Source organism: Amphiura filiformis, chromosome 15, assembly GCF_039555335.1.
Source record: "Amphiura filiformis chromosome 15, Afil_fr2py, whole genome shotgun sequence".
In the NCBI taxonomy this organism is placed as follows: domain Eukaryota; kingdom Metazoa; phylum Echinodermata; class Ophiuroidea; order Amphilepidida; family Amphiuridae; genus Amphiura; species Amphiura filiformis.
Window position 1 is genome coordinate 53,390,833 of NC_092642.1, and position 14,211 is coordinate 53,405,043.

The 14,211-nt window shown below is 37.6% G+C and overlaps 1 protein-coding gene and 1 long non-coding RNA gene across 2 annotated transcripts in view; both read left to right on the top strand.

The window, feature by feature from the left end:
- The window catches only part of LOC140171838 (uncharacterized), a 38,730-nt gene extending 24,871 nt beyond the window's left edge, over window positions 1–13,859 (top strand). Inside the window, exon 14 of the mRNA XM_072195166.1 lies at window positions 12,249–13,859. Coding sequence (XP_072051267.1) covers window positions 12,249–13,223 — 975 coding nt within the window. The 3' untranslated portion in view covers window positions 13,224–13,859. The remainder of the gene's footprint in view (window positions 1–12,248) is intronic.
- Window positions 816–6,358, top strand: LOC140171837 (uncharacterized). The gene is made up of 4 exons (XR_011861650.1): window positions 816–995; window positions 1,857–1,988; window positions 3,177–3,238; window positions 5,019–6,358. It is a non-coding gene; the product is annotated as an uncharacterized lncRNA (long non-coding RNA).
- Window positions 13,860–14,211: the final 352 nt, after the last annotated feature.

Consider the following 14,211-nt stretch of genomic DNA (forward strand, 5'->3'; position numbering starts at 1 on the left):
ATTTTGGAAATATCTAATACAGGGGGAGTATAAATTTCAAATGGAGTGAACACATTAGGCTGCTCTATTTGAATTTCATACACCCTCTGAGAAAGATCCATCCTGAATCTTCCACAGAGGGAGATTGAGTTTCAAATGGAGCTACCCGATGTGTTCATTCCATTTGAAATTCATACTCCCCCTGTGGAAGATATTTCCAAAATCTTCCATAGGGGTAGTGTGTTTTTTAATTGGAATAGCCCAATTGAGTTATTACCATCATTAACTTGCTCGGTTCTAATATAAACTTTCTATGTTGAAATCCAAGAGTCCCTGCTATGCTTGTATGCTGTGTTGGCAATGTTATGAACTGGGACTGCCCTGCTGTTGGTATTTTGACTCCCAGCCCACATCCGTAGAAACATTCAGCAAAGTAACCCGTATCATACGTGGCCAATCTTTTATCTTCACTCTATAAGTTGATTTCCGAGGGTGTACACTACCCTCTTCTTTCAATTAGAATATAGTACAGTATAGTGTATGCAAAACCCATTCAGGCATGTAACATTTCAGTTTGTTGATTATGCCAATATCCTTCAAAATTGTTTTTGATATTCCATCCAGGGGGGGTGGGTCATACTTCTCTGGCAATTCCAGGGCAATCCCGACGGCAACACCACGGGAACACGATTTGTTTTATGCGCATGTCTAGCGCATGCGCATTTTGAACAATTAGCGATATCAGCCGTTAAAACAGCCTGTGATCTTCAATCAGCTGATCGTAAATAACAATCCCGGAGTTGACCAGCTTCAACACACGACACGATTGCAATCGAATCGTGACAATGGGAATTCAATCTTTACTCCCAAAATTCAAGAATATAGAAAATAAAGTTTCTGCCAGGGTTTCTGCCGCGGATTTGGGCGGTGAAGTGCAGGTATTGACGCATCAATTTATGGATCTACACATAAATATTAACGAAGTACACTGCACAACATGGAATTGATCCACGAAAGTAAGTTAAGCTTAAGCTTATTAAATACTATGTAATGTAGATGGTATACCATCTACATGTAGTGAAATTTGTTATGATCATTTTAAATCGGGTGTGGTGCTGAATCCAGTTACAATTTTGTGGATCTTGTGGTTCTGTAATTATGATGTGAAAAGAGTTGAAACACAACATCTTCATAATTGACATATTTCTCAAGAACCACAATTATTTACAATACTATTATTAAGAAATTAGTTTAAGTGTGTGACTTGTATTCGGTGATGAAGGAAAGGATTAAGGGCTTATTTTTCATTAATCTCCTATTCTAAACCATGAAAATTGTCTTTTTATAGCTGCGTGACCAAAAAAGCATCCTGTACCGTTGATTGGTTTTAATGTTACCTGTCACATTCCTAATGAAGTAAATTTTTAAGAATACATGACAAGCCGTTCCTATGCCACCCTGTCTCTGCGTCCACCCGCACCCCATTTTTTGAAGACGGCTCGTCACTGACCAGTGACCAACCTGTCCCTTGCTTGCTGGAGGTAATAAAGCTAAGGTAGTTGACTATATATATTGTCAAGGGACAGGTAGACTATATTGTCAAGGGCAGTGGTGTACCGTGTATGGGTCACTTGTCAGAGTGGGCACAATCCTGGTGTGCGGTAGATTTACCCGGTCACAGGGTAGATTTTCTCAGGCAGAGGTGTAAAATAGGCTGATTTAGCATAATTTTTCAGGTTTTCCTTCATGGTCAAAGCCATGGGGGGTAGAGTGACCCCTGCCACAGATACGCTACTGGTCAAGGGGTGGGTTGGGATAGGGACAAGTTGTATATCAACCAATTTTATGTCACTTTTATGCAATTATTGTTCTTACAGGTACCCCGGTATGTCAATGATTTCTGCTAAGCAGTAGATGTGTTGGTTAGGCAAAATGTTACGCCCATAGTTGTTTTTGACGGGGAAGATCGAGCTACAAGCAAAGCAGCACACAAAGGAAGAAAGAAAAGGGTATGTATTAATTCATCATGTATTTACATCTTCATTCTTGGTAATTGAAGTAAAAAAATCAATCTGAAAAGATATGTACAATGTATGTGAAACGCTAACATTCACATATTTTGGGTATAATCGCTAATTTTAGGTTTGGCCACAAATTTTAAGATTTTTCCAAGATACCCATTTTTTAAGTTTTCATTTTCCAAAAAAACCCATAAGTTTTCACAAAATTGAAAGAACCCATGGTGATCTGTAATACAATCCATGCAGAAAAAAGTACCGGTATAGAAAATAGACCATAGCAGAATGGTAAACTGCATATCCGTCAATACATGCTTTTTCCATGGGAAATGAACTTTGCTGCTTGGATGATGTCACGATGAGGTTAGCATTTATTCCGTATTGAAAAGCGTGTACTGACGGATATGCAGTCGACCGCCCTCATCATGCGCATATTTTTTGGGGGCTTTGGGGGCACCAGCCCCGGAGTCAAAGCAGGGGTGGCCAAATCGAAGGGCAGCGGAAGAAGAAGGGCGGCAAAAAGAATTAGTAAAGAAAAAGGGGCGGAAAATTTGAAAAAATTGTACTATATATTCAAAATGTGTTGCTTTTGGGCGCTAGCTTTTTCAAACGACCGTAAAAAAATTGGGGCAACCTTTTCGGGCTGCTGAGGAAGGGGCGGCAAAATTGAATTTTCTTCAGCCCCCCGGGGTAGGGGCGGCCACGGTACGCCACTGCTCATAGGACTTAATTTTAACGAATTCAACTCTGCTTGGCGTAATTTAATTTAAAAAAATGCAAATTTTGGAAAATGCACACATTTTGGTAATATTATGGATAAACATGATAAATCACACAAATCAGGAATTTTGTGAAATTGATGCGCAAAATTTGCTCTAAAAAGTCATACATTTTTCCGGTGCTTACCAATACAGTGTAGTTCGTAAATACAAATTAGGGCACCAAATCTGTGTGGGTACTTGTACTGTCTGTGTAATCATTGGGAATTTCAATATTTCTCTGTTTGTGTTTGCTTGTTTTTTTACACCCAAGTACTAGATTTTCCTTGGGTAAAGCTCAACCTCACTTTTGTGAAATTAATCAACTAGAGGAGTTTATGCATGCATCTAATGTATTATGTACCTCAATTTTCCTCAAATTTTGATATCTAAATTTGCATTTCTTTCTTCATGTCATCAGGAGAAAAAGACAGGAGAAGGCTAGAGCCCTGCACCACCATGCCACACAAAATGAGTTTGCAAGTAAGTCTATGATGTATGACATGTACATTGTATGCGAGGGGTATCCAAAAGTTTTTGACATCACCCAGAAGTGAAAGAGCTATTTTGATGAAATTATGTCAGTGTAATCACTGGTCCTTATGTACATTATGGTTCAGAAATGGTCTCATAAGTATAAGTTTACTTTCTATCCAGATGGCACTAGGTGGGCAGTAGCTATAGGCGCATAACCTGCAAGATGGTGAAAATTGAGGAACGTAGTGTGATTAGGGTTCCTGCATTTGAAGGGTTAGGCCTACAATGCTCATAAAATCTATGATGAAATGAAAGCTATCTACGGTGATGATTGCCCATCATATTGCACTGTTGCTTTTTGAAAAAGGAATTTCCAAACTGGCCACATGTCCCTCACAGATTAGCCAAGAAGTGAACGTCCATCACTTATGGATGGCGTGGCCACAGTGAAGAAACTCAAGAAAGTGGAGGATCTTATCATGAAAAGGTAATGTGCCTACTGCCCATCTAGCGCCACCTGGAAAGAAAGTAAACATACTTATGAGACCATTTTTGAACCATGTACATAAGGACCAAAATTTCATCAATATAGCTCTTTCACTTCTGGGTGATGTCAAAACTTTTGATACCCCCTCAGTATATACACATGTATCATACAGTAAAATCGATTAAGGAACCGTTCACAAACACTTGTTGGGGCCCTGATGCAAAAAATTTCATCGTGAAAATTTTTCGGGGCCCCCTTTTTCAGATCTCAAAATTTCAGGGCCCCCTTTTTCACATGAAAATTATGGGTCAACCCCATAAACTCAATTTTCCAGGGAAAATTTGTGGTCAATTTTTTCAGAGCCCTCTCCCCTAGAAGGGTCAAAATTTTAAGAGCCCCCCTTTTGCATCAGCCCCCCCAACAAGTGTTTGTGAACAGTCCCTAATGTAGACAATTCCATGATCATCCACCATGAATGGGCTGCAGTTTCAGCAAAGTTAGTTTTTGAATAGAAAGGAATTTGCAATGTAGATTGTATTTTAGCCACTGATTTTTAGTTTACTACACATACTTAGGGACACAAACTCATTAAATAATCCAACCCAAAAAACCTGCTGTATTGCTAACATTACAACCCTTTTGTAGTGAGCAGCCTTGTGACTGCAGGGTTAAGGATGTTGTGAAAAACCTGCATTATATTTAAATACAATTTTAAATCATCCTTTTTTTTATTTAAAATGCTAAATATGTAATTGTCCCATGCCAAGTAACTGTGATTTGGTAGGCAAATGTACATTGTATTTATTACGGCAAACCCTTGCTCATTCATTTGTGATTAAGCCAGTCTCCAGGAAGAGACTATAGTTTCAGTCACAGTTTTGGTCACCTTACACCTTCAAATGTGCTCAAAATTTACACTGATGTAAAAAAAAAAGATTTCTTTAATTTAACTTCATATGAGGAAAGTAGTTGTGAATTTGTTGATAATTTATTTTTCTGTGTGCCCTCTTGTGGCTGTGGTGTACACCTCACACCTTTGTGCGGAGAATATCAGTGGAAGTTGGAGCTACATGTAAGAAAGCGTGAGTACCGGTACCTCAAACTGCTTTGAAATGAATTTGAAATGTTGTCGCTAACAGTGGCATTTTCATAATCACTTGCACCATTTTGCCAATGTTTGCCACCAGCAGTAATTTGTCTCCCAGAATATCATTGTATCCCACGTATCATTTTCAATTTGCAGTAAAAACTTGTTCGATGTGAAATAATATTTTATTCTATTTCTTTTTTAATTTATAGGTTGGTGTGTGTGGTAAGGCAAAATATTGACCAAGCCCTGGAAACTGATAACTCAGGCAACTGGTAGTCAGGAACCATATTTGAGATCGAAAAGTTGCAATAAACATTCCTCTGCGAGTCTGTGTACTGGTGTACTACTGTGCCATTTGTGGCAACAAGCAATCGACAAGTAACTTTTAGATTTTACATTCCAATTTAGAAATTAAATCTAAGCAGTGGACTGTGGCAACAAGTGTTTTAGGATTCATATTATGAAGCTCAGTTACACTACCTGATTCATATTGGGCTGCCTGCACAGGTACACCATCGCTGAGGTAGTTGGAGGTACATGTACTTGGCTGGTACTGTGCAGTACCAGTTTAGAACCAGTGCAGTACCACTGCTGGTGGATCCTGTGCAGTGGCATAATTGGTACTTACTTTGTGTGTACCAGTCTGCAGATGGCCAAAATAGGAATCTTGTAGTGATAGATTGATAGACAGCTGAGAACATCATGCTTGTAAGCTTTTAGGCTTTGGGTTGAGCCTTTTGTTTGAGCCTGGCCCTATCAGGGCCCGAGCTTGCGTCTGCCCGGACCGACTGGTTAAATAAACCTGCAGGGGGTCACTCCCATTGTGGCTTGTACACCTCCCGCGATAATCAACTTTTAAAATGCACCTTAAACAAGGATTTAACCCTTGGCTAAAACGATACCCTAAACAGATATCACACGCCTGTTTTCACACCCTAAACATATACAGGGATTTTGTTCCTTGCATAAAATTTCATACCCTAAATTTCATTTCCACGTATTAGCAATTGCAATTTTGCTACCCTTTTTTTTTTTTTTTTTTGTTTTTAACACCTTAAACACGATACACACGTATCGTGCCTACACACGAAAAACTACCCTTTTTACGCATTTTTATTATCGCGGATGGTGTACATGCCACAATGGGAGTGACCCCCTGGGAAATAAACAAATTTGTTCTTGGTTAAAAAAACACAAGAGCAGTCATATCATGATTTAACCTAAGTAGTCCTCCATACCCCAATTAGTGCCCCACACTGAACTCTTTTGACTCAAAGGTGCAACTAACCCCATTCGCCCATACACTCAATTTATTTCTATTATGTTCTCAGAATCTTCCTTCCTATACTTTGTACAGAGTTAAAGAGTCCAATATAATCAACACTTGGACTCAAAACTTGGACTTTGTTGGATAGGCTCACTTTCCCCCAAAAAATTGTTTTCCACAATTTTTTGACCAAAACTCATTTTTGACCAAAAATCACATTTTGACCAAAAACCACATTTTTTAACAAAAATCACATTTTTTACTAAAAGTCATGTTTTTGACCAAAAAGATTCTGAAAATATAATGATAAATTGATGTTTTTTCACTCAATACAAAATTTATTGGTCTCGCTATGAGTTAAAAAAATATTGGACTTGACTTCGTTTTCAGCCCAATATTTTAAAACTCATAGCTCGACTAATAAATTTATGTATTGGGTTCAAACCATCCAATTTTATATCATTATTGTCAGGGAAATGCAAGTATTTTGAAACACTCCCAGCTAACTCAGTCATGTGGGAATATATGGCCTTGCGATCAGCAAACTGAGCTAGTTCTTCATGAAATGAAGATTTTGAATTATGATCACCATGAACACAAGCTATTGCCAAAAAATGGGGAAAAATGCAAATGGACATTAAAGATGAGAGAAGAATGACTACAATCTCAAGACTTAGTAGAACCATGCTATATAAAAATAACATTTTATTAAACCTCTTTACATGGTATCTGAAGAATTACTTTACATTATTGAAGGCAAATTTGGTAACTTTTAACACAATCACTGGCAGATGATGTTAACAATCATGACTTTGTATGTGTAAAATGAAAAGAATAATAAATTAAAAGCATAATCATTTGCTTTGCTTGAATTTATTTCAGTGTTGCATTTGAGTAGGAATAGAAATACATGCAAGATGGGTAAATATCATATAAACAATGGTATCAGACTCGCATAGTTCAGTGGCAGAGAAGATGGTTTGCCATTGTTTTCTTTGTTGATTATTGCTGTATGGAAGTATGGTTGGTTGACAACCTTGCAAAATTTGAAAATTCCAGTCAAGAGATGCATAATTTGACCTACTTGGGGCTTTCATTCCAGTTTTATGTGTTTGAGCCAAAAAGGACCAAGGTTAAATGTTACGCACCATCAATGATCAAATAGAAGTAATCAGTGGCATAGCATAGGTCATCATATTGGGGGGGTAATTAAAGCATCTGTGTCTGATTGACAGGCCTCGAATTAAGGGCAAGTTGTTAATTGCCTTGGATTTTCACTCAAAAGGCAAGGCAGCACGGCAGTTTGTAATATTTCAAGAGGGCATCATGGCAACTGTTGAAAATTTGAGAAGGGTGCCAAGGCAATTTCTCAAAAGTGAAGAAAACACACACAAACATAGATAGATGATTTTATTATGAAGGGGCTGGGCCGGGACACCGACGGCAACTTCATTAGAGGGCACGGCAAGTGACTGCCTTGGATAAAGGACATATTTTGAGGGCATTATGGCAGTGGGGATGGGCACCCACGGCAAAATGCTGTGGGTGCCGTGGGTTAACTCGAGGGTTGCTGATTGAGGGGCACAATCCATTTTTCGGCAATTTTCCAATTGGATTTTCTAAACTTTGCAATCGATTGGGGGGGGGGCATGTGCCCCGTGCCCTATGATGCTACATGGTTGCAACATGGATTCACTGTGATCATATGCTCCAAGAGCACCATCACAATTACTACATAGCTGGACATTTTTACTAGGTTTTTATTTTTGCAGGTGGTACTACACCCCTTGATAAATTTGTGACTATAAATAATAATACACTGGTAACAAAAGTTATGTATATTATAGGGCAAGGAATCCAGATACTATATTGAATTTCAGTGACTCAAGACAAGTGATACGTTATTTATGATAAGAAAAGAGGTACCGCTAGAATGTATACCCCATTTATATAATGAACCACCTGTCTTGAATCACTGAAATTGCAGTGAAGTAATTGGATTCCTTGCCTCTATAATATACATAACTTTTATTACCAGTGTGTAGTTATTTTTTGAGAAAAATGCAAAATTAGTCACAAAATTTATCAGGGGGTGTAGTACGTACCACCTTAAAGAGGAAGCCCTGCCAGAGTAGTTCTTCTGGGTGAATCAAACCTCCAGGGAGTGAAATGTCTTTGATCATGTTAAGAAAATATTGCCAAACAAATGACACTGGCATAGTATAAATATGCATTAGTTTTAGTCACTTGTAAATTGTCACTAACTAATTTGATAACCAGGCAGGTTTGGTTTATCCCAGAAGGCCTGCTCTGGCTGGGTTTCCTCTTTAATTTCAGAATGGTAAATTTTATAGCTTGCAAAAATATTTTTGACCCATATGTTGTAATAATCGGAACTGTGAATGCAAGAAATTATACACTATACACCTATTGAGGTGCAATTTTCAAATTGTTATCCAGACCATATGGGTCAATTTTCAACATTTAAAAAAAAAAATTGGCAGATGCTTTAAGGGGTACTACACCCATGTGGTAATTTGTGACTATTTTTGCATTTTCTCAAAATAATAACACACTGGTAACAAAAGTTATGTATATAATGGGGTGAGGAATCCAATTACTACACTGAAATTTCAGTGACTCAAGACAAGCAGTTTAGTATATGATAGGAAACGAGGTACATCCTAGTGGTACCTTATTTCTTATCATAAATAACAAACTGCTTGTCTTGGGTCACTGAAATTCCAGTGTAGTAATTGGATTCCTTGCCCTATAATATACATAATTACTTTTGTTATCACTGTGTTATTAGTTTGTGAGAAAAATGCAAAATAGACACAAATTTATCGAGGGGTGTAGTACCCCTTAATACTACGCAACATCATACTCTATTCTGATCATTTTTGTTGTGCCATTATATATTAAATTTTCTGACTGCACAGCTCTTTCAAAGACCCTGTATCATATCAATGTCCTGTATTATAATCTTGGCAGGCAGTTGGTGCATTATTCAGTTGTTTATGTAATTATTGGAGTAATTCTGGAGCTCTTTACCATAGTTTTGTTCTCCAGGAGCACAATCATTTCGTAAATATTTTTGTTCACAAATAATTATTGTGCAGATCTAACCTTTAGTTTATTATTGGAGTTCATCAAACAGTGAAACAGTGCAATGTCTCATAAATTAGTCGCAAAGTTAGCCAGACTTTGACATAATGCCATTAACTACTAACAATTAAGTATTTCATTCAACTCTGCTGATTTTTTTCCCCAACTGCTGAATGCTGGTACTTAAATCCAAACGACTAATCATGTTATAGTGCTATGTGAGAAGTTTGCGACAAATCCGTATGTTGAAAAATCCATTGAGCTCCATTGAATAACCACCAAGAATAGTTCCCGCTGTTGATTCAAAAATCAATGGTTTCCTATGTCCATGGTATAGCCATCACAAGGTCCATTTTCCAAACCATCATGCATGCTTCCTGTAAAAAACAGATAATTTTACATGACATAAAAAATTAAAAAGAAAAGCTTTTTACATGTACTTGCTTTAAATAGCCTCTGGATGACCAATTAAGTTGAGATAATACATTATCATCTTGACATTATTACTATTATCTCCATAATATTTAACTTCAAAAATATAAATTGAGATAATTTATCATAAGAGCTATTTATCATCACCACATATTTATCTTGAGATTATTTTATAGAATTTATTAGTTCCAGAAAAAAGGTTTTGAGATGATGTATTCTCTTGAGATAATTTGTTATCTTGAGATTTATTAATAAAACTTATCTCGAGATAATTTCTTGAGACACTTATTTCCAGATAAAAGATAACAAATTAGAGTCTTGAAATAATAAATTATTTTGAGATAAGTCATCTTATAACTTATTATTTCAAGATAATTTATCTCAAGATTATCTCAACATATTGATCTCCAGATAAAAAAGATTTAGAGATAATGTATTTTTTCGAGTGACTTATCAATTATCTCAAGATAATTTATCAGCATGAGATATTTATCTCTGGACAAAAAGATATATAGAGAGAAGTTTTTATGGAGATATTTATCTTGAGATATGGTAATTCATTATTTCCATTTATCTAAAGATAATTGTCTCAGGTTAATGGATTATCTCAGAATGATTAATTATCTCAGGATAATTGATTATCTCAGGGTAAATTAATCATCTAGAGATTATCAAGATAATTTACTATCAAGATAATTTATGATCTCCAGATAAATAACATCTTGAGATAATGTATTTTTTCGAGATAATTTATTATCATGACAAGATTATTTATTATCTCAAGATATTTATCTTCGCAGGATTTATCTCTGGACAAAAAGATTATGGAGATATTTATCTTGAGATAATTTATTATTTCCATATATTTATCTTGAGATAATTGTCTCAAGGTAATTTATTATCTCAGGGTAATTGATCATCTGAAGATAATTGATTATCTCAAGATAATGATCTCCAGATAATTTATTATTTACTATCAAGGGTATACGGCCGGGGGGGGGGGACAATAACAAAATTTGGTGGGTATGTTCCCCGAATTTTGAGGTGGTGGGTCTTTGGGAGCTGCCCCTGCAAAAGGGGGTCTTTTGGAGCTGCAAACAAGCAAAATGGGGACTTTCGGAGCTGCGAACAGTCAAAATCAAGGGTCTTGCTTTGCTTTCTGGCTGAAAATTGCCTGACAAAACCTTCTACAGCTGAAATTATCAAAATCATGGCATGGGTCTTTCGGAGCTCTAGTTTGGTCACTTATAGGGGGTCTTTCAGAGCTGCAAAATCCAAAATGGGGGGTCTTCCGGGGAACATACTTGTATGGTCATTTGTGTTAAGTGCCCCCCAGCACCCAGCCCCAGGGTTACAGTTTGATCAAGGTGTCCATTTCACTAAGCTTTAGTTTACGAAGCTTCGTAAGTCTCAAAATTAACCGTAACTTGTGACGAGTCGTAGGCCTAAGTTGCATTTCACTAAACTTACTTACGAACAGTACCCTATCTAGTTTTGGGTATTCAGAATTTCACGAACGTGAACGCGTCGAACGGTAAATGAGTTACGGCCAGGGTTAAAAGTTTAGTGAAATTACAATTACGGCAATTACCATGGCCAGGGTCAGCATGGTCAGGGTTACACAGTTTACAGTGACAGTTTATAATTATTAAATAGATCATGAGATGGATAATTATTGTGGACTAGAGACACATCATGCACTGATCAGTGTGCTCGCTCGCAATATAAATTATAAGCTTTCTGCATATCAGTGCAGTGGCAGTGTCCGTGACCCTACCGTACGAAAACAGTGAGCTCGAGAAAGCGACTCAGTGAAATTACTATACCAATTTAAATTTTAATACTCCGCACACTCACCATCAAGTATAATATGCTCAGGTTGTCATCACGTTTGTAAACAGAGCTATTAGTTTGTTTGTAAACAGAAGAGCTGACTTCTCCATACCATGCAGATGCTTCGTACGGTATCAATCACCAGGAAATAATCGGCGACGAGCTACAATGTACTTGTCCAACTATGAAACAGTACATCCAGTACGCTACTATAACCTCTTCCCACACGACCGACTGCTTTGAGTCTGTTGAAGAGATTAATGCAACGGCAAATTTTAAACTAAAAACCCCCAAAACCCCGCGAAAACTCAAATTTCAAATGCTTTTTCTCAAAATTTCTCCATCCCACCTCTGAGGTGGGCTGGAAAAAGTTGCTCAAAATAACGTTTTCTTGCTACATTCCAAAACTTGCGGAGGTGCGTTCGGTAGTTTAAATGATATTGATGACGGAAATTGGGCAACGTAATCGATCTTAGCGGATATGCCACCATTGGTTTTAACACAAAGTTTCGCGCCATTTGCAACCTCAAAACCCCAAATCTAGTATCGAAACCTCAACGTCCCACCCCCCCTGATTCCATCAATATGACATTTCCATGTAAGATTTTCTTTCATCCATTATAACGCCTAAACATTTGGTCTTAGTTACTCTTTGTAATTTAACATCTATATTTTTGTGAGAGGTGCCATCATCAGAGTTTTCCATAAAAATCCTTTTTTTTACACATCATGAAATTCAGTCTTTAATTTGTAAAAAAAAGATATTTTTGCATTTTCTTTCATCTGAACTTCTGCACAGGAAATGATCATGGAACTGCTTCCGGAATATTACGATGGCTACATCCCCAGTGATGAAGCTGTACTTTCCATCATTCGTGCAAAAACCTCTGGGAGTGAAGTACAGACTATTGTAGATCGTGGGGAATTTGAAGAGGATGATAATGAGATGGTCAGCACCACAAGAGATTTCAATGCGGCATTCGGTGTGACTGAAGACCGCAATGAGGTATTTGGCGCGACTGAAGACCGCAATGGGGTATTCAGCATCACCAAAGAGGTTACTACCACTTACGGTGTCGGTGATGTACCTACTGATGAAGATGATAAACCAATCTTGGCTATAGGCAAGGGGAAAGGCAGCCTGAAGACAACAGACAAGGGCAAACAAGTAGTCATCAAGACAAAGACACCAGGAAGCGAGATCAAACCTGGAGAGAAGGTTTCGATGGAGTTGGAAAGAGGTGGGGCGATGAGACGCGTAGTTAAAACAGAAGCAACAGCAAGCAAGACCATGACTCTTCAGGAAATCTCAGTGGAGAAGGAAATAGGTGGAGATATGACACACGTAGTCAAGACAGAGGCGAGAGCACACAATATCAGAGCTGTCTCGGTAGAAGGTGGAGACATGACACACGTAGTCAAGACAGAGGCGACAGCAAGGGATATCAAAACTGTCTCGGTGGAAGGTGGAGACATGACACACCCAGAATCACCTGTGAAAGGTCTGATATCCAGATACAGTTCAGGAAGTCCTCCCGATACCACTGCTACAGATACCGCCGTAGCTTTCAGTTTCACACCATCGGATGCTCCCCAGAAACAGCTTCAACCGATTGAGTTACAACTGGTGGTACCTGATGAAAAGTCCAAAGCTTCTGAGACGACCGTGGTAATGTCACAGCAGTCAACGGTATACAGAATAGAAGCTGAAATTGATGGCCCTTCTCAAGGTCGGGCTAGTGTTGAGACTCAAGAAGAAGAAGACGAAATGTAAAAAACATCCAAAACCAAGTGCATAAATGAAAATATGAGGATGAGAAGGTTGGCTTGTTTTTTGATGTAGTTCCTGAAATTGTGTTCTTTTTTCATCTTCGCTTTATAAATTACAGTTGAGTCCAGGAAAAGTTTTATTTCCCCTTGAAATTAGATGAAAATTAGTAGATCAGCACTTTGTTTGGTCAAGTACGACAAACAATTTTTGTGACCACGATGTAGATATAAAATTTTCAGCAATATTCGATAGAATTCATTCAAATAGTTGATTTACCAAAAGTTTTGTCATCATCATCATTATCAGTGCATGGAACAAATTTGAAACAGTATTTAATAAGTAAATCCATGTTTGGTAATTTCTAGTATTTGTTTTCTAAACCCCATGACGACTACCAGCCTTTCTACCTCCATGAACTGAAGGGTCCACAATTTCTAAGTTTCCCTGAAAGACTTCTTCTTAAACACTTGAGAGCGTTTCTGCAATCTTATTGGTTCTTACCCGTGTGATATGACATGATATAACACAGGTCAGCGCATGTGCATCGACGCGATGCGGGTACTCGCTATTTGAACCAATCAGAGGTGCATAGCAACAACGGGACTGATCGATTTTAAGTACTAGATAATTCCTTGTAAAATGTAGGATTTAGTTTGATTAAAATGTGTAATACTTAGGATATATTTATTTGAATTGAAGTCCCGGGATTGAAGTGTTTAAGAATGAGAATAAAGGTATTGTTTTAGTCGCTGTCGTGCATCTATCGTCTCATATAACACAGGCAACATCATTATTTTTGGCGTAAAACAATGATGTCGCCCGTGTTATATGAGACGATAATATATGCACTCCAGCAGCTAAAAACAATACCTTTATTCTCTAATTTGATTAAGTCGAAGATTCCTTAAAATTCGAACATCATGAAAGTAACTGGTAGCACATTTGGTGTAAAACCCCATGGACATTACCAGGTCTCTAAGAACTATTTTGA